Source organism: Oncorhynchus clarkii, chromosome 23, assembly GCF_045791955.1.
Source record: "Oncorhynchus clarkii lewisi isolate Uvic-CL-2024 chromosome 23, UVic_Ocla_1.0, whole genome shotgun sequence".
NCBI lineage: Eukaryota > Metazoa > Chordata > Actinopteri > Salmoniformes > Salmonidae > Oncorhynchus > Oncorhynchus clarkii.
Window position 1 is genome coordinate 54,777,242 of NC_092169.1, and position 20,416 is coordinate 54,797,657.

General features: G+C 47.9%; 1 protein-coding gene across 3 annotated transcripts in view; it reads left to right on the forward strand.

Moving 5' to 3' along the window:
- Positions 1-20,416, forward strand: part of LOC139381850 (phosphatase domain containing paladin 1a) — a 149,391-nt gene that overhangs the window by 62,256 nt on the left and 66,719 nt on the right. For all 3 annotated transcript variants that reach the window (XR_011628584.1, XM_071125665.1, XM_071125664.1), the window contains exons 8-17: positions 1,975-2,126; positions 5,248-5,335; positions 5,426-5,530; positions 6,029-6,124; positions 6,650-6,784; positions 7,172-7,288; positions 7,450-7,629; positions 11,589-11,786; positions 14,685-14,825; positions 15,717-15,788. Coding sequence is in view for 2 of the 3 variants with exons in the window: in XM_071125665.1 (XP_070981766.1) it covers positions 1,975-2,126; positions 5,248-5,335; positions 5,426-5,530; positions 6,029-6,124; positions 6,650-6,784; positions 7,172-7,288; positions 7,450-7,629; positions 11,589-11,786; positions 14,685-14,825; positions 15,717-15,788 (1,284 nt within the window). In the remaining variant the exon portion in view is untranslated. The remainder of the gene's footprint in view (positions 1-1,974; positions 2,127-5,247; positions 5,336-5,425; positions 5,531-6,028; positions 6,125-6,649; positions 6,785-7,171; positions 7,289-7,449; positions 7,630-11,588; positions 11,787-14,684; positions 14,826-15,716; positions 15,789-20,416) is intronic.

Genomic DNA, 20,416 nt, shown 5'->3' on the forward strand with positions numbered 1-20,416 from the left:
AGTGTTCTCTGGGTGAGGAGGTTCTCAGTGTTCTCTGGGTGAGGAGGTTCTCAGTGTTCTCTGGGTGAGGAGGTTCTCAGTGTTCTCTGGGTTAGAAGGGTTCTTAGTGTTCTCAGGGTGAGGAGGACCTTAGTGTTCTCGGGGTGAGGAGGTTCTCAGTGTTCTCGGGGTGAGGAGGTTCTTAGTGTTCTCGGGGTAAATCCTCTTGTATTTGTCTTAAAGTAGTCACACTCGTATCTCTTCCTCTTCCAGTTTGGAGTGTGTCTACCTCGTATGCGAACCTGCCTCCTTTTTCATTCAACTGTTTGTTGATTTGATGCACCATCCAATCACCTTTATATCCTGTCCTTAAGTGGTGGTTGAGCGCAATGGCCCCGCCTTCTTTCATCTGCTAGAAACATCCTGAGGATTATCTGTACTTCCTGTACCCAGGTCCTTACAGGCTCTGATCTAACAGCAGTGATCCGGCAGGGCTGCCCCTGGACAGGATGTTCTGTACTTACCCTGATGTGTTTACAGGAGACATTAAATATATTCATGAGTGGAACATTCTAGAACACCTGGAGATTCTCAGCCAGGTTCTGAGACAGAAGATGGGAGGTTTTGACCCCACTCTCACACTGTGCAATGCTATGCCCCATCCATCACCAATAACCATAATAGTTATTCTGAATATGACATTAAGCCTCACATCTAACTTCACACCTTCATCTGTACAGGATGTGCTCTTCTTACTTTCTTTCTTTCTTTCTTTCTAAGTGTTTAGTCTTTTTTGGAGTGACTGTTTCTCTAGTGACAGGCAGACTGTCCTGTTCTCTGTGGTTGGAAAGTGGTTGTTTCCAGTGGTCAAACGTAGTGCAGTAGTTAGGGAATAGGTTGGTATTTGGGAGTGTTATTCCTGCTGCTGCTCTGCTCTGTTTCATCTCTGTCTGTCCGCTGAGTGTCTGTCTGCTGAGTGTCTGTCTGCTGAGTGTCTGTCTGCTGAGTGTCTGACTGCTGAGTGTCTGACTTCTGAGTGTCTGACTGCTGAGTGTCTGACTGCTGAGTGTCTGTCTGCTGAGTGTCTGTCTGCTGAGTGTCTGTCTGCTGAGTGTCTGTCTGCTGAGTGTCTGTCTGCTGAGTGTCTGTCTGCTGAGTGTCTGTCTGCTGAGTGTCTGTCTGCTGAGTGTCTGTCTGCTGAGTGTCTGTCTGCTGAGTGTCTGTCTGCTGAGTGTCTGTCTGCTGAGTGTCTGTCTGCTGAGTGTCTGACTGCTGAGTGTCTGACTGCTGAGTGTCTGACTGCTGAGTGTCTGACTGCTGAGTGTCTGACTGCTGAGTGTCTGACTGCTGAGTGTCTGACTGCTGAGTGTCTGACTGCTGAGTGTCTGTCTGTCTGCCTGCCTGCCTGCCTGCCTGCAGCTCTACAGTGTTTGCTAGGTCTGTGATAGCTTCCTGATACGTTTCTTCACACTTCCTGTTTCAGTGGTTGAAAGGGGGAGGGGGGGGGTCCCAGATCTGCTTGTGCTCTTGTCAACTTGATTGCTTTCATCATCAAACCATGGCATGGCAATGAGTGACAAGGAGTTGGCATGGTAACACAGACTGGCTCAGGCTTGGGGTGGCGAGCTTCAGTTAAAAAACGATCTTAATCACATGGCGCCAAATGTATGTCCCATTTCTGGTAGCAGCTGCACTAGACTGCCAAACAAACAGTGGTTTTATTAATAGTTTTGGTGATAATAACAGCTGGTTAAAAGGCCGGTCTTTTTCTTTCTGACAAATGGGAATCCTCCAATAGTGTGGTCACGGTGTAGACTAGAGACCAGCAACAGACAGACACTCCCAATTCCTTTTTCAAATGTGTGTGTTGGTTTCCAGGACAGCTAGAAACTCCAGATGAGTTGGTCAAATAAAGTTAGGAGAGATTTAAAGTGCAACTTTTTCATTTGTATGTGGTGTTTTCCAATCCCTTGTATTTGTGTTGCGTGTTTTCAGGAGAGCCCCAACCTGTCTCTGAGAAGGGATGTTTCCAGGCCTCTGCCTGCCCTGTTGTTCAGCTGTCAGGTGGGGGTAGGGCGGACCAATCTAGCCATGATCCTGGGGACCCTGGTCCTCAACCACCTGAAGACAACCCAGGAACCACCACAGTAAGACAGGACTCAACCTCTGCAACCAAACTGTACCCTTTCCTAGAGATACACTACATGGCCAACAGTATGTGAACACCTGCTCGTCAAACATCTCATTCTAAAATCATAGGCATTAATATGGAGTTGGTCCCCCCTTTGCTGCTATGACAGCCTCCACTCTTCTGGGAAGGCTTTCCACTAGATGTTGGAATGTTGCTGCGGGGACTTGCTTCCATTCAGCCACAAGCACATTAGTGAGGTCTGACACTGATGTTGGGTGACTAGGTCTGGCTCGCAGTCGTCGTTCCAATTCATCCCAAAGGTGTTCAATGGGGTTAAGGTCAGGGCTCTGTGCAGGCCAGTCAAGTTCTTCCACACTGATCTCAACAAACAATTTCTACATGGACCTCGCTTTGTGCACAGAATCGTCTAGAATGTCATTGTATTCTGTAGCATTAAGATTTCCCTTCACTGGAACGAAGGGGCCCGAACCATGAAAAACAGCCCCAGACCATTATTCCTCCTCCAAACTTTACAGTTGGCACTATGCATTCGGGCAGGTAGTGTTCTCCTGGCATCCGCCAAACAGATTTCTCCGTTGGACTGCCAGCTGATGAAGCGTGATTCATCACTCCAGAGAACGCGTTTCCCCTGCTCCAAAGTGCAATGGCGGCGAGCTTTACACCACTCCAGCTGATCCTGTTCTCTGAGCTTGTGTGGCCTACCACTTTGCGGCTGAGCCGTTGTTGCTCCTAGACGTTTCCACTTCACAATAACAGCACTTACAGTTGACCGGGGCAACTCTAGCAGGGAAGAAATTTGACAAACTGACTTGTTGGAAAGGTGGCATCCTACGACGGGGCAACATTGAAAGTCACTGAGCTCTTCAGTACGGGCCATTCTAGTGCCAGTGTTTGTGTATTGAGATTGCATGGCTGAGTGCTCAATTTTCTACAGTCTTGGCCAAAAGTTTTGAGAAGGACACGACTATTCATTTCCACAAAGTTTGCTGCTTCAGTGTCTTTAGATATTTTTGTCAGATGTTACTATGGAATACTGAAGTATAATTACAAGCATTTCATAAGTGTCAAAGGCTTTTATTGACAATTACATGAAGTTGATGCAAAGAGTCAATATTTGCAGTGTTGACCCTTCTTTTTCAAGACCTCTGCAATCCACCCTGGCATGCTGTAAATTAACTTCTGGGCCACATCCTGACTGATGGCAGCCCATTCTTACATAATTAATGCTTGGAGTTTGTCAGAATTAGTGGGTTTTTGTTTGTCCACCTGCCTCTTGAGGATTGACCACAAGTTCCCAATGGGATTAAGGTTTGGGGAGTTTCCTGGCCATGGACCCAAAATATTGATGTTTTGTTCCCCGAGCCACTTAGTTATCACTTTTGCCTTATGGCAAGGTGCTCCATCATGCTGGAAAAGGCATTGTTCGTCACCAAACTGTTCCTGGATGGTTGGGAGAATTTGCTCTCTGAAGATGTGCTGGTACCATTCATGGCTGTGTTCTTAGGCAAAATTGTGGCAAAATTGTGAGTGAGCCCACTCCCTTGGCTGAGAAGCAACCCCACACATGAATGGTCTCAGGTTTCTTTACTGTTGGCATGACACAGGACTGATGGTAGCGCTCACCTTGTCTTCTCCGGACAAGCTTTTTTCCGGATGCCCCAAACAATCGGAAAGGGGATTCATCAGAGAAAATGACTTTACCCCAGTCCTCAGCAGTCCAATCCCTGTACCTTTTGCAGAATATCAGTCTGTCCCTGATGTTTTTCCTGGAGAGAAGTGGCTTCTTTGCTGCCCTTCTTGACACCAGGCCATCCTCCAAAAGTCTTCGCCTCACTGTGCACGCAGATGCACTCACACCTGCCTGCTGCCATTCCTGAGCAAGCTCTGTACTGGTGGTGCCCCGATCCCACAGCTGAATCAACTTTAGGAGACGGTCCTGGCGCTGGCTAGACTTTCTTGGGCACCCTGAAGCCTTCTTCACAACAATTGAACCACTCTCCTTGAAGTTCTTGATGATCCAATAAATGGTTGATTTAGGTGCAATCTTACTGGCAGCAATATCCTGTGAACCTGTCAACCTGTGAAGCCCTTTTTGTGCAAAGCAATGATGACGGCACGTGTTTCCTTGCAGGTAACCATGGTTGACAGATGAAGAACAATGATTCCAAGCACCACCTTCCTTTTGAAGCTGCCAGTCTGTTATTCAAACTCAATCAGCATGACAGAGTGATCTCCAGCCTTGTCCTCGTCAACACTCACACCTGTGTTAACGAGAGAATCACTGACATGATGTCAGCTGGTCCTTTTGTGGCAGGGCTGAAATGCAATGGAAATGTTTATTGGGGGATTCAGTTCATTTGCATGGCAAAGAGGGACTTTGCAATTCATCTGAACACTCTTCATAACATTCTGGAGTATATGCAAATTGCCATCATACAAACTGAGGCAGCAGACTTTGTGAAAATTAATATTTGTGTCATTCTTAAAACATTTGTCCACGACTGTACACCTGTCAGCAATGGGTGTGGCTGAACTAGCCGAATACACTCATTTGAAGGGGTGTCCACATACTTTTTGTGTATGTAGTATATTGGCAGGCTGTCATTGCCTATAAGACATTGTTTACCTTTATTTTACCAGACAATTAAGAACAATCACTATGACATTGATCCAGATTATACCCAGAGGGCAACATTTGCCTCGTGACATGTTAATGATGTTTTCTGTTTGCAAACTGTTTTTCTGCTTGAGTTAACATCATTATTACATCAGTATAACCAGATTGGCCCACTGGGTAGGCCTATATTGGGGGCGGCAGGGTAGCGGCAGGGTAGCCCAATGGTTAGAGCGTTGGACTAGTAACCGGAAGGTTGCACGTTCAAACCCCCGAGCTGACACGGTACAAATCTGTCGTTCTGCCCCTGAACAAGGCAGTTAACCCACTGTTCCTAGGCCGTCATTGAAAATAAGAATTTGTTCTTAACTGACTTGCCTGGTTAAATAAAGGTAACAAATGATGGGTCGATCAGTGTCATAATAAACCAGTGGGGATGTAGTTGAACTGTAATGAAGCGTTTTAAAGATGGCCGCCTGTCCGGTTTGTTATTTTTTTTCAGAGCTGAAGAGGCAGAAGCCAAGCCCCTGTTCCAAGTCATTCAGACCCTCATCAACAGACTTCCTGAAGGCCAACAGGTCATGGAAGAGGTGAGTGATGCTGAAATGTGTTAACTCGTTAGATACATTGTGATAGTTTCCCCAGCGTCTAAATCATTGACTGTCCCTTTGGTTCTTCAGGTTGACCAAGCGATCGCTCTGTGTTCAGAAATGCACAACATGAAAGAAGCGATGTATGAAAATAAGAAGAAGCTTGAAGCGATCGGAGATGATTATCACATTCAGGTGGGTTTATGTTTCAGATTGATCAAAACTTTATCAGTACTCTGATGATTCTGATACAGTAATATGATGCTGCTGTGCTTAGCTAGTATGTTATGATTCTAGGGAGCTATAAGACTACTGTCTGACTCCTTGATGTCAGTCTCTCCTAGGGAGCTATAAGAATACTGTCTGACTCCTTGATGTCTGTCTCTCCTAGGGAGCTATAAGACTACTGTCTGACTCCTTGATGTCAGTCTCTCCTAGGGAGCTATAAGAATACTGTCTGACTCCTTGATGTCAGTCTCTCCTAGGGAAGCACGACCAAAGACTACTGTCTGACTCCTTGATGTCAGTCTCTCCTAGGGAAGCAAGACCAAAGACTACTGTCTGACTCCTTGATGTCTGTCTCTCCTAGGGAAGCACAACCAAAGACTACTGTCTGACTCCTTGATGTCTGTCTCTCCTAGGGAAGCACAACCAAAGACTACTGTCTGACTCCTTGATGTCTGTCTCTTCTAGGGAAGCACAACCAAAGACTACTTTCTCCACAGAGCCATCCAGAGCCTGGAACGTTATTTCTACCTGATTGTGTTCAACGCGTACCTTCATGAACAGGTATGGCGTAGTCCCAAATGGTTCCCTATTCCCTTTATAGTGCACTACTTTTGACAAGCGAGTATTATCTTTCACACATACATACAGGCCAATGTTATTTAGCATTGACTCTGCTGGTTTTCTGTCTGTCATTGTCTGTGCTTTGAGATGACAAGTGTCCTGTTTTTACCAAATACATCTCAATCTTTTTTTCCTGTTTTTACCTTGGCAAACAGACATCTCAATCTTTATTTCCTGTTTTTGCCAAATACATCTCAAACTTTATTTCCTGTTTTTACCATGGCAAACAAATACATCTCAGTCTTTATTTCCTGTTTTTACCAAATACATCTCAAATACGAATACATCTTAATCTTTATGTCTGTTTTTACCATGGCAAACAAATACATCTCAATCTTTATTTCCTGTTTTTACCAAATACATCTCAATCTTTATTTCCTGTTTTTACCAAATACATCTCAATCTTTATTTCCTGTTTTTACCAAATACATCTCAATCTTTATTTCCTGTTTTATGTTGTTGCAGTATTCTCTTGGCTTTGCGTCCAACTTCAGCCAGTGGCTGTGTGCTCACCCCTGGGTGTACCGCCTGCTGGCCTGTATGGACCTATCAGAACTCTCCGCTCCGCCTGATCTCGTCACCAAGGGAGCCCGCGTTCTGGTGAGAACCTCCCACCAAATGACATCACACTCAGTCAGACCCACTGCAGAACATCACACTCAGTCAGACCCACTGCAGGACATCACACTCAGTCAGACCCACTGCAGGACATCACACTCAGTCAGACCCACTGCAGGACATGGAACCCAGTCAGACCCACTGCAGAACATCACACTCAGTCAGACCCACTGCAGAACATGGAACCCAGTCAGACCCACTGCAGAATATGGAACCCAGTCAGACCCACTGCAGAACATGGAACCCAGTCAGACCCACTGCAGAACATGGAACCCAGTCCACGTTTGTTTGCCTTGTGTAATGAATACAGTCACTGGAAATCTATCTCATTATCTTATTGACTTACTGTGTGTGTGCGTGTGCGCGCAGGTTGCTCATGAGTACCTGTCTCCAGACATACTCAGCACAGTGAAGGAGATGAAGGTGGCTAACTTCAGAAGAGTCCCCAAGATGCCTGTCTACGGCATGTCTCAGCCTACATCAGAGGTATGATCAACACCAAGCCCGTAGCCTATCACATCTGGTCAAACGTCCAAAATGCTAATTTCAGCCGTTTCTCTTTAGCAGACATGACTTTTGAGGACGTCCCCAGTTGATCCTGTACGTTTGTCTGTGAAGCTGAACTGAATGGGTTGTGTGTTCTGTAGGCGACGGGTGCGGTGTTGACCCACCTGACGGATGAGAAGAGGAAGTACAGCCACGTGCTGTGGGTCAACCTGCAGGAGGAGCTGGTTCTGGAGGGGAATGGACAGATCTTCACCCCCAGAGAACCTTCCTGTATGGGACAACACATCCCTGTCCCCGCCACAGACCCCACGCAGATAGAGGTACTATACACTATATATACAGCAGTATGTGGACAGCCCTTCACATTAGGTGATTAGGCTATTTCAGCCACACCTGTTGCTGACAGGTGTAACAAAATCGAGCCCACGGCCATGCAATCTCCATAGACAAACATTGGCAGTAGTATGGCCTTACTGAAGAGCCCAGTGACTTTCAAGCGCGTAGCGCGTAAAGAATTGTTTGGCCTCGGTTGCAACAATCACTACCGGGTTCCAAACTGCCTCTGGAAGCAACATCACCACAATAACTGTTCGTCAGGAGCTTCAAGAAATGGGTTTCCATGGATGAGCAGCCGCACACAAACCTATGATCACCATGTGCAATGCCACCTGTCGGCTGGAGTGGTGTAAAGCTCACTGCCATTGGACTCTGGAGCAGTGGAAATGTGTTCTCTGGAGGGATGAATCACGCTTCACCATCTGGCAGTCCGACGGACGAATCTTGGTTTGGCGGATGCCAGGAGAACGCTACCTGCCTGAATGCATAGTTCCAACTGTAATGTTTGGTGGAGTAGGAATAATGGTTTGGGGCTCTTTTTCAGGGTTCGGGCTAGGCCCCTTAGTTCCAGTGAAGGGAAATCTAAACGCTACAGCATACAATGACATTATATACGATTCTATGCTGCCAACTTTGTGGCAACAGTTTGAGGAAGGCCCTTTCCTGTTTCAGCATGACAATACCCCTGTGCACAAAGTGAGGTCCATACAGAAATAGTTTGTCAAGATCGGTGTGGAAGAACTTGACTGGCCTGCAGAGCCCTGACCTCAACCACATCGAACACCTTTGGGATGAATTGGAACGCCGACTGTGAGCCAGACCTAATCGCCCAACACCACTGCCCCAGACCTCACTAATGTGCTTGTGGCTGAATGGAAGCAAGTCCTCACAGCAACATTCCAACATCTAGTGGAAAGCCTTCCCAGAAGAGTGGAGGCTGTTATAGCAGCAGCGTTCCAACATCTAGTGGAAAGCCTTCCCAGAAGAGTGGAGGCTGTTATAGCAGCAGCGTTCCAACATCTAGTGGAAAGCCTTCCCAGAAGAGTGGAGGCTGTTATAGCAGCAACGTTCCAACATCTAGTGGAAAGCCTTCCCAGAAGAGTGGAGGCTGTTATAGCAGCAGAGGGGGGAACAAGTCCATATTAATGCCTATGATTTTAGAATGAGATGTTTGAATAGCAGGTGTCCACATACTATTGGTGTACTAACACATCCATGTCCTCACCCCAGACCTCACGCACACAGAGGTACTACCTAACCCCACACACACAGAGGTACTACCTAACCCCACACACACAGAGGTACTACCTAACCCTAACCATAACCCCACACACATAGAGGAACTACCTAACCCTAACCCCACACACACAGAGGTACTACCTAACCCCACACACACACAGAGGTACTACCTAACCCTAACCATAACCCCATACACAGAGGTACTACCTAATCCTAACCCCACACACACAGAGGTACTACCTAACCCTAACCCCACACACACAGAGGTACTACCTAACCCTAACCATAACCCCACACACATAGAGGAACTACCTAACCCTAACCCCACACACACAGAGGTACTAACTAACCCAGACCCCACACACACAGAGGTACTAACTAACCCAGACCCCACACACACAGAGGTGCTACCTAACCCTAACCATAACCCCACACACATAGAGGAACTACCTAACCCTAACCCCAACCCCACACACACAGAGGAACTACCTAACCCCACACACACAGAGGTACTACCTAACCCTAACCCTAACCCCACACACACAGAGGTACTAACTAACCCAGACCCCACACACACAGAGGTACTAACTAACCCAGACCCCACACACACAGAGGTACTACCTAACCCTAACCATAACCCCACACACATAGAGGAACTACCTAACCCTAACCCCACACACACAGAGGTACTACCTAACCCTAACCATAACCCCATACACAGAGGTACTACCTAACCCTAACCCCACACACACAGAGGAACTACCTAACCCTAACCATAACCCCACACACACAGAGGAACTACCTAACCCTAACCCCACACACACAGAGGTACTACCTAACCATAACCCCACACACAGAGGAACTACCTAACCCTAACCATAACCCCACACACACAGAGGAACTACCTAACCCTAACCATAACCCCACACACACAGAGGAAATACCTAACCCTAACCCCACACACACAGAGGTACTAACTAACCCAGACCCCACACACACAGAGGTACTAACTAACCCAGACCCCACACACACAGAGGTGCTACTTAACCCTAACCATAACCCCACACACACAGAGGTACTACCTAACCCTAACCATAACCCCATACACAGAGGTACTAACTAGCCCTAACCCCACACATAGAGGTACTAATTGACCCTAACCCCCAGCACATAGATGTACTAACTAACCCTAACCCCCAGTACATAGCGGTACTAATTGACCCTAACCCCCAGTACATAGAGGTACTAATTGACCCTAACCCCCAGTACATAGCGGTACTAAGTGACCCTTACCCCCAGTACATAGAGGTACTAATTGACCCTAACCCCCAGTACATAGCGGTACTAACTGACCCTAACCCCCAGCACATAGCGGTACTAACTAACCTTAACCCCCAGTACATAGCGGTACTAACTGACCCTAACCCCCAGTACATAGAGGTACTAACTAACCCTAACCCCACACATAGAGGTACTAACTAACCCCCCACACACAGAGGTACTAACTAACCCTAACCCCCAGTACATAGCGGTACTAACTAACCCTAACCCACACACACAGAGGTACTAACTAACCCTAACCCCCAGTACATAGAGGTACTAACTAACCCTAACCCCCAGTACATAGCGGTACTAACTAACCCTAACCCCCAGTATATAGCGGTACTAACTAACCCTAACCCCCAGTACATAGAGGTACTAACTAACCCTAACCCCCAGTACACAGAGGTACTAACTAACCCTAACCCCCAGTACACAGAGGTACTAACTAACCCTAACCCCCAGTACACAGAGGTACTAACTAACCCTAACCCCCAGTACACAGAGGTACTAACTAACCCTAACCCCCAGTACATAGAGGTACTAACTAACCCTAACCCCCAGTACATAGCGGTACTAACTAACCCTAACCCCCAGTACACAGAGGTACTAACTAACCCTAACCCCCAGTACACAGAGGTACTAACTAACCCTAACCCCCAGTACACAGAGGTACTAACTAACCCTAACCCCCAGTACACAGAGGTACTAACTAACCCTAACCCCCAGTACATAGCGGTACTAAGTGACCCTAACCCCACACATAGAGGTACTAACTAACCCTAACCCCCAGTACATAGTGGTACTAACTAACCCTAACCCCCAGTACATAGCGGTACTAAGTGACCCTAACCCCCAGTACATAGAGGTACTAACTAACCCTAACCCCCAGTACATAGTGGTACTAAGTGACCCTAACCCCCAGTACACAGAGGTACTAACTAACCCTAACCCCCAGTACACAGAGGTACTAACTAACCCTAACCCCCAGTACATAGCGGTACTAAGTGACCCTAACCCCCAGTAATTAGAGGTACTAACTAACCCTAACCCCCAGTACATAGTGGTACTAAGTGACCCTAACCCCCAGTACACAGAGGTACTAACTAACCCTAACCCCCAGTACATAGAGGTACTAACTAACCCTAACCCCCAGTACATAGTGGTACTAAGTGACCCTAACCCCCAGTACATAGCGGTACTAAGTGACCCTAACCCCACACATAGAGGTACTAACTAACCCTAACCCCCAGTACATAGCGGTACTAAGTGACCCTAACCCCCAGTACATAGCGGTACTAAGTGACCCTAACCTTACGTGGACAATAAAGTCAGTGAAGTAAAGTGAGCCCCAGTCTGACTGTCCCTCCTCCTCCGACCCCAGAAACTAGAGACGGCCCTGGGAGAGGAGGTTCAGAGAGCCCAGAAGTGGCTGGAGGTGACTCTGGAGCAGGAGAAACAGATGAAGATGTTTAAAAGCTGTCTGACGGTCCAGGAGGTGTTCAAGCAGAACCAGAGAACACACCAGGGACTGTTCTATAAACGTATCCCTCTGGCAGACTGCTGCGCTCCCAAGGAGGAGGTAAAGACATACGCTGCACACACACACACATATACACACACACATATACACACACATATACACACACACACACACACACACACACACAGTGCCTTGCGAAAGTATTCGGCCCCCTTGAACTTTGCGACCTTTTGCCACATTTCAGGCTTCAAACATAAAGATATAAAACTGTATTTTTTTGTGAAGAATCAACAAGTGGGACACAATCATGAAGTGGAACGACATTTATTGGATATTTCAAACTTTTTTAACAAATCAAAAACTGAAAAATTGGGCGTGCAAAATTATTCAGCCCCCTTAAGTTAATACTTTATAGCGCCACCTTTTGCTGCGATTACAGCTGAAAGTTGCTTGGGGTATGTCTCTATCAGTTTTGCACATCGAGAGACTGAAATTTTTTCCCATTCCTCCTTGCAAAACAGCTCGAGCTCAGTGAGGTTGGATGGAGAGCATTTGTGAACAGCAGTTTTCAGTTCTTTCCACAGATTCTCGATTGGATTCAGGTCTGGACTTTGACTTGGCCATTCTAACACCTGGATATGTTTATTTTTGAACCATTCCATTGTAGATTTTGCTTTATGTTTTGGATCATTGTCTTGTTGGAAGACAAATCTCCGTCCCAGTCGCAGGTCTTTTGAAGACTCCATCAGGTTTTCTTCCAGAATGGTCCTGTATTTGGCTCCATCCATCTTCCCATCAATTTTAACCATCTTCCCTGTCCCGCTGAAGAAAAGCAGGCCCAAACCATGTTTGACAGTGGGGATGGTGTGTTCAGCTGTGTTGCTTTTACGCCAAACATAACGTTTTGCATTGTTGCCAAAAAGTTCAATTTTGGAGAGCACCTTCTTCCACATGTTTGGTGTGTCTCCCAGGTGGCTTGTGGCAAACTTTAAACAACACTTTTTATGGATATCTTTAAGAAATGGCTTTCTTCTTGCCACTCTTCCATAAAGGCCAGATTTGTGCAATATACGACTGATTGTTGTCCTATGGACAAAGTCTCCCACCTCAGCTGTAGATCTCTGCAGTTCATCCAGAGTGATCATGGGCCTCTTGGCTGCATCTCTGATCAGTCTTCTCCTTGTATGAGCTGAAAGTTTAGAGGGACGGCCAGGTCTTGGTAGATTTGCAGTGGTCTGATACTCCTTCCATTTCAATATTATCGCTTGCACAGTGCTCCTTGGGATGTTTAAAGCTTGGGAAATATTTTCGTATCCAAATCCGGCTTTAAACTTCTTCACAACAGTATCTCGGACCTGCCTGGTGTGTTCCTTGTTCTTCATGATGCTCTCTGCGCTTTTAACGGACCTCTGAGACTATCACAGTGCAGGTGCATTTATACGGAGACTTGATTACACACAGGTGGATTGTATTTATCATCATTAGTCATTTAGGTCAACATTGGATCATTCAGAGATCCTCACTGAACTTCTGGAGAGAGTTTGCTGCACTGAAAGTAAAGGGGCTGAATAATTTTGCACGCCCAATTTTTCAGTTTTTGATTTGTTAAAAAAGTTTGAAATATCCAATAAATGTCGTTCCACTTCATGATTGTGTCCCACTTGTTGTTGATTCTTCACAAAAAAATACAGTTTTATATCTTTATGTTTGAAGCCTGAAATGTGGCAAAAGGTCGCAAAGTTCAAGGGGGCCGAATACTTTCGCAAGGCACTGTATATATACACACACACACACACACACACACACACACACATATACACACGCACGCACACACACACACGCGCACACACAGGTTATGGTTTTGTGGAGGCACTTCAGTGGCAGGTTTTCATGGGGCTGATATGAGGACAGTAACAGGTTTTCATGGGGCTGATATGAGGACAGTAACAGGTTTTCATGGGGCTGATATGAGGACAGTAACAGGTTTTCATGGGGCTGATATGAGGACAGTAACATGTTTTCATGTGGCTGATATGGGGTCAGTGGCAGGTTTTCATGGGGCTGATATGAGGACAGTAACAGGTTTTCATGGGGCTGATATGAGGACAGTGACAGGTTTTCATGGGGCTGATATGAGGACAGTAACAGGTTTTCATGGGGCTGATATGAGGACAGTGACAGGTTTTCATGGGGCTGATATGAGGACAGTGACATGTTTTCATGGGGCTGATATGAGGACAGTGACAGGTTTTCATGGGGCTGATATGAGGACAGTGACAGGTTTTCATGGGGCTGATATGAGGACAGTGACAGGTTTTAATGGGGCTGATATGAGGACAGTAACAGGTTTTAATTGGGCTGATATGAGGGACAGTAACAGGTTTTCATGGGGCTGATATGAGGACAGTGACAGGTTTTCATGGGGCTGATATGGGGTCAGTGGCAGGTTTTCATGGGGCTGATATGAGGACAGTAACAGGTTTTCATGGGGCTGATATGAGGACAGTGACAGGTTTTCATGGGGCTGATATGGGGTCAGTGGCAGGTTTTCATGGAGCTGATATGAGGACAGTAAACAGGTTTTCATGGGGCTGATATGAGGACAGTAACAGGTTTTCATGGGGCTGATATGAGGACAGTAACAGGTTTTCATGGGGCTGATATGAGGACAGTAACAGGTTTTCATGGGGCTGATATGGGGTCAGTGACAGGTTTTCATGGGGCTGATATGAGGACAGTAACAGGTTTTAATGGGGCTGATATGAGGACAGTAACAGGTTTTAATGGGGCTGATATGAGGACAGTAACAGGTTTTCATGGGGCTGATATGTGGGTGAAATGGAAATCTTTGCTCTCCCTCTAGTGGTGTTGAATGTTATTACATGTTTTATGAATGATAGAATTGAATTTTGCCTGTGTGTGTGTGTGCGCCTGTGTGTGCGTGTGCGCCTGTGTGTGTGTGTGTGTGTGTGTGTGCCTGTGTGTTGTTTTACTCAGGACTTTGACCAGCTCTTGGAGGCCATGAAGAGTACCTTGGCAGAGGACTCTCACTCAGCCTTCGTGTTCAACTGCTCCAACGGCAAGGGAAGGACCACCACTGCCATGGTCATAGCTGCTCTCACTGTCTGGCACTTCACCGTAAGACTACACTTCTCACTGTCTGGCACGTCATTGTAAGACTACACTTCTCACTGTCTGGCACGTCAATGTAAGACTACACTTCTCACTGTCTGGCACTTCACTGTAAGACTACACTTCTCACTGTCTGGCACTTCACTGTAAGACTACACTTCTCACTGTCTGGCACTTCACTGTGAGACTACACTTCTCACTGTCTGGCACTTCAATGTGAGACTACACTTCTCACTGTCTGGCACTTCAATGTAAGACTACACTTCTCACTGTCTGGCACGTCAATGTGAAACTACACTTCTCACTGTCTGGCACTTCACCGTAAGACTACACTTCTCACTGTCTGGCACTTCACTGTAAGACTACACTTCTCACTGTCTGGCACTTCAATGTGAAACTACACTTCTCACTGTCTGGCACTTCACCGTAAGACTACACTTCTCACTGTCTGGCACTTCAATGTAAGACTACACTTCTCACTGTCTGGCACTTCACTGTAAGACTACACTTCTCACTGTCTGGCACTTCACCGTAAGACTACACTTCTCACTGTCTGGCACTTCAATGTAAGACAACACGCCTCACTGTCTGGCACTTCACCGTAAGACTACACTTCTCACTGTCTGGCACTTCAATGTGAAACTACACTTCTCACTGTCTGGCACTTCACTGTTAGACTACACTTCTCACTGTCTGGCACTTCACTGTGAAACTACACTTCTCACTGTCTGGCACTTCACTGTAAGAGTCTATACTGGAATACCAACCTATATTCCAGGAATAGTCCCTTTTCACTTTTATTTGCTGTGTAATAAACACATTGAAGATGTTACCAGAACTGTTAAACCAGTATTAAAACAGCCATGTTCATCCGCTGTTGGTTTGTTTCTGCCATAGGGCTTTCCTGAGTTTGGTGACGATGAGATTGTCAGTGTTCCTGATGCCAAGTACACAAAGGGAGAATTCAAGGTGAGTAACAATCATAAGAGACTTTTACCAAAAGAGGGTTTGAATGAAACATACGAGTTTTTAGATTGACCACATAGCAGAGACTATAGTGCTACAGCTCAGTGTTAGAGCTGTAGTGGCCTAGCAACCACCTAACAGACAGGATTCTCCTCTGGTCTGGAATAGTCTGGCTGACAAAGTCACACCAAGGTCTGTAAAAATGGGACATGATACATCTCTGCTTGTCACTGATGTGATAGACTAGTGTCCTGTCCAGGGGTAAGACCCTGTGATAGACTAGTGTCCTGTCCAGGGGGTGTACTGAGGAGATAGACTAGTGTCCTGTCCAGGGGTAAGGCCCTGCGATAGACTAGTGTCCTGTCCAGGGGGTGTACTGAGGTGATAGACTAGTGTCCTGTCCATGGGTAAGGCCCTGCGATAGACTAGTGTGCTGTCCAGGGGGTGTACTGAGGTGATAGACTAGTGTCCTGTCCAGGGGGTGTACTGAGGAGATAGACTAGTGTCCTGTCCAGGGGGTACTGAGGTGATAGACTAGTGTCCTATCCAGGGGGTGTACTGAGGAGATAGACTAGTGTCCTGTCCAGGGGTAAGGCCCTGCGATAGACTAGTGTCCTGTCCAGGGGGTGTACTGAGGTGATAGACTAGTGTCCTGTCCAGGGGGTGTACTGAGGTGATAGACTACTGTCCTGTCCAGGGGGTACTGAGGTGATAGACTAGTGTCCTGTCCAGGGGTAAGGCCCTGCGATAGACTAGTGTCCTGTCCAGGGGGTGTACTGAGGTGATAGACTAGTGTCCTGTCCATGGGTAAGGCCCTGCGATAGACTAGTGTGCTGTCCAGGGGGTGTACTGAGGTGATAGACTAGTGTCCTGTCCAGGGGGTGTACTGAGGAGATAGACTAGTGTCCTGTCCAGGGGGTACTGAGGTGATAGACTAGTGTCCTGTCCAGGGGTGTACTGAGGAGATAGACTAGTGTCCTGTCCAGGGGTAAGGCCCTGCGATAGACTAGTGTGCTGTCCAGGGGGTGTACTGAGGTGATAGACTAGTGTCCTGTCCAGGGGGTACTGAGGTGATAGACTAGTGTCCTGTCCAGGGGGTGTACTGAGGAGATAGACTAGTGTCCTGTCCAGGGGTAAGGACCTGCGATAGACTAGTGTGCTGTCCAGGGGGTGTACTGAGGTGATAGACTAGTGTCCTGTCCAGGGGGTGTACTGAGGAGATAGACTAGTGTCCTGTCCAGGGGGTACTGAGGTGATAGACTAGTGTCCTGTCCAGGGGGTGTACTGAGGAGATAGACTAGTGTCCTGTCCAGGGGTAAGGCCCTGCGATAGACTAGTGTCCTGTCCAGGGGGTGTACTGAGGTGATAGACTAGTGTCCTGTCCAGGGGGTGTACTGAGGTGATAGACTACTGTCCTGTCCAGGGGGTACTGAGGTGATAGACTAGTGTCCTGTCCAGGGGTAAGGCCCTGCGATAGACTAGTGTCCTGTCCAGGGGGTGTACTGAGGTGATAGACTAGTGTCCTGTCCATGGGTAAGGCCCTGCGATAGACTAGTGTGCTGTCCAGGGGGTGTACTGAGGTGATAGACTAGTGTCCTGTCCAGGGGGTGTACTGAGGAGATAGACTAGTGTCCTGTCCAGGGGGTACTGAGGTGATAGACTAGTGTCCTGTCCAGGGGTGTACTGAGGAGATAGACTAGTGTCCTGTCCAGGGGTAAGGCCCTGCGATAGACTAGTGTGCTGTCCAGGGGGTGTACTGAGGTGATAGACTAGTGTCCTGTCCAGGGGGTACTGAGGTGATAGACTAGTGTCCTGTCCAGGGGGTGTACTGAGGAGATAGACTAGTGTCCTGTCCAGGGGTAAGGACCTGCGATAGACTAGTGTCCTGTCCAGGGGGTGTACTGAGGTGATAGACTAGTGTCCTGTCCAGGGGGTGTACTGAGGAGATAGACTAGTGTCCTGTCCAGGGGTAAGGCCCTGCGATAGACTAGTGTGCTGTCCAGGGGGTGTACTGAGGTGATAGACTAGTGTCCTGTCCAGGGGGTACTGAGGTGATAGACTAGTGTCCTGTCCAGGGGGTGTACTGAGGTGATAGACTAGTGTCCTGTCCAGGGGGTACTGAGGTGATAGACTAGTGTCCTGTCCAGGGGGTGTACTGAGGAGATAGACTAGTGTCCTGTCCAGGGGTAAGGACCTGCGATAGACTAGTGTCCTGTCCAGGGGGTGTACTGAGGTGATAGACTAGTGTCCTGTCCAGGGGGTGTACTGAGGTGATAGACTAGTGTCCTGTCCAGGGGGTACTGAGGTGATAGACTAGTGTCCTGTCCAGGGGGTGTACTGAGGTGATAGACTAGTGTCCTGTCCAGGGTGTACTGAGGTGATAGACTAGTGTCCTGTCCAGGGGGTGTACTGAGGTGATAGACTAGTGTCCTGTCCAGGGGGTGTACTGAGGTGATAGACTAGTGTCCTGTCCAGGGGGTACTGAGGTGATAGACTAGTGTCCTGTCCAGGGGGTACTGAGGTGATAGACTAGTGTCCTGTCCAGGGGGTGTACTGAGGAGATAGACTAGTGTCCTGTCCAGGGGGTACTGAGGTGATAGACTAGTGTCCTGTCCAGGGGGTGTACTGAGGAGATAGACTAGTGTCCTGTCCAGGGGTAAGGCCCTGCGATAGACTAGTGTCCTGTCCAGGGGGTGTACTGAGGTGATAGACTAGTGTCCTGTCCAGGGGGTGTACTGAGGTGATAGACTACTGTCCTGTCCAGGGGGTACTGAGGTGATAGACTAGTGTCCTGTCCAGGGGTAAGGCCCTGCGATAGACTAGTGTCCTGTCCAGGGGGTGTACTGAGGTGATAGACTAGTGTCCTGTCCATGGGTAAGGCCCTGCGATAGACTAGTGTGCTGTCCAGGGGGTGTACTGAGGTGATAGACTAGTGTCCTGTCCAGGGGGTGTACTGAGGAGATAGACTAGTGTCCTGTCCAGGGGGTACTGAGGTGATAGACTAGTGTCCTGTCCAGGGGTGTACTGAGGAGATAGACTAGTGTCCTGTCCAGGGGTAAGGCCCTGCGATAGACTAGTGTGCTGTCCAGGGGGTGTACTGAGGTGATAGACTAGTGTCCTGTCCAGGGGGTACTGAGGTGATAGACTAGTGTCCTGTCCAGGGGGTGTACTGAGGAGATAGACTAGTGTCCTGTCCAGGGGTAAGGACCTGCGATAGACTAGTGTCCTGTCCAGGGGGTGTACTGAGGTGATAGACTAGTGTCCTGTCCAGGGGGTGTACTGAGGAGATAGACTAGTGTCCTGTCCAGGGGTAAGGCCCTGCGATAGACTAGTGTGCTGTCCAGGGGGTGTACTGAGGTGATAGACTAGTGTCCTGTCCAGGGGGTACTGAGGTGATAGACTAGTGTCCTGTCCAGGGGGTGTACTGAGGTGATAGACTAGTGTCCTGTCCAGGGGGTACTGAGGTGATAGACTAGTGTCCTGTCCAGGGGGTGTACTGAGGAGATAGACTAGTGTCCTGTCCAGGGGTAAGGACCTGCGATAGACTAGTGTCCTGTCCAGGGGGTGTACTGAGGTGATAGACTAGTGTCCTGTCCAGGGGGTGTACTGAGGTGATAGACTAGTGTCCTGTCCAGGGGGTACTGAGGTGATAGACTAGTGTCCTGTCCAGGGGGTGTACTGAGGTGATAGACTAGTGTCCTGTCCAGGGTGTACTGAGGTGATAGACTAGTGTCCTGTCCAGGGGGTGTACTGAGGTGATAGACTAGTGTCCTGTCCAGGGGGTGTACTGAGGTGATAGACTAGTGTCCTGTCCAGGGGGTACTGAGGTGATAGACTAGTGTCCTGTCCAGGGGGTACTGAGGTGATAGACTAGTGTCCTGTCCAGGGTGTGTACTGAGGCGATAGACTAGTGTCCTGTCCAGGGGGTACTGAGGTGATAGACTAGTGTCCTGTCCAGGGGGTGTACTGAGGAGATAGACTAGTGTCCTGTCCAGGGGGTGTTCTGAGGTGCTGAGGTCCTGTCTGACAGTCAGTGTGTGTGTGTATTCTGTCCTGTCTGACAGTCAGTGTGTGTGTGTATTCTGTCCTGTCTGACAGTCAGTGTGTGTGTATTCTGTCCTGTCTGACAGTCAGTGTGTGTGTATTCTGTCCTGTCTGACAGTCAGTGTGTGTATTCTGTCCTGTCTGACAGTCAGTGTGTGTATTCTGTCCTGTCTGACAGTCAGTGTGTGTATTATGTCCTGTCTGACAGTCAGTCTGTGTGTGTATTATGTCCTGTCTGACAGTCAGTCTGTGTGTGTATTCTGTCCTGTCTGACAGTCAGTGTGTGTGTGTGTGTGTGTGTATTCTGTCCTGTCTGACAGTCAGTGTGTGTGTGTGTATTCTGTCCTGTCTGACAGTCAGTGTGTGTGTGTGTATTCTGTCCTGTCTGACAGTCAGTGTGTGTATGCTGTCCTGTCTGACAGTCAGTGTGTGTATTCTGTCCTGTCTGACAGTCAGTGTGTGTATTCTGTCCTGTCTGACAGTCAGTGTGTGTATTCTGTCCTGTCTGACAGTCAGTGTGTGTGTGTATTATGTCCTGTCTGACAGTCAGTCTATGTGTGTATTCTGTCCTGTCTGACAGTCAGTGT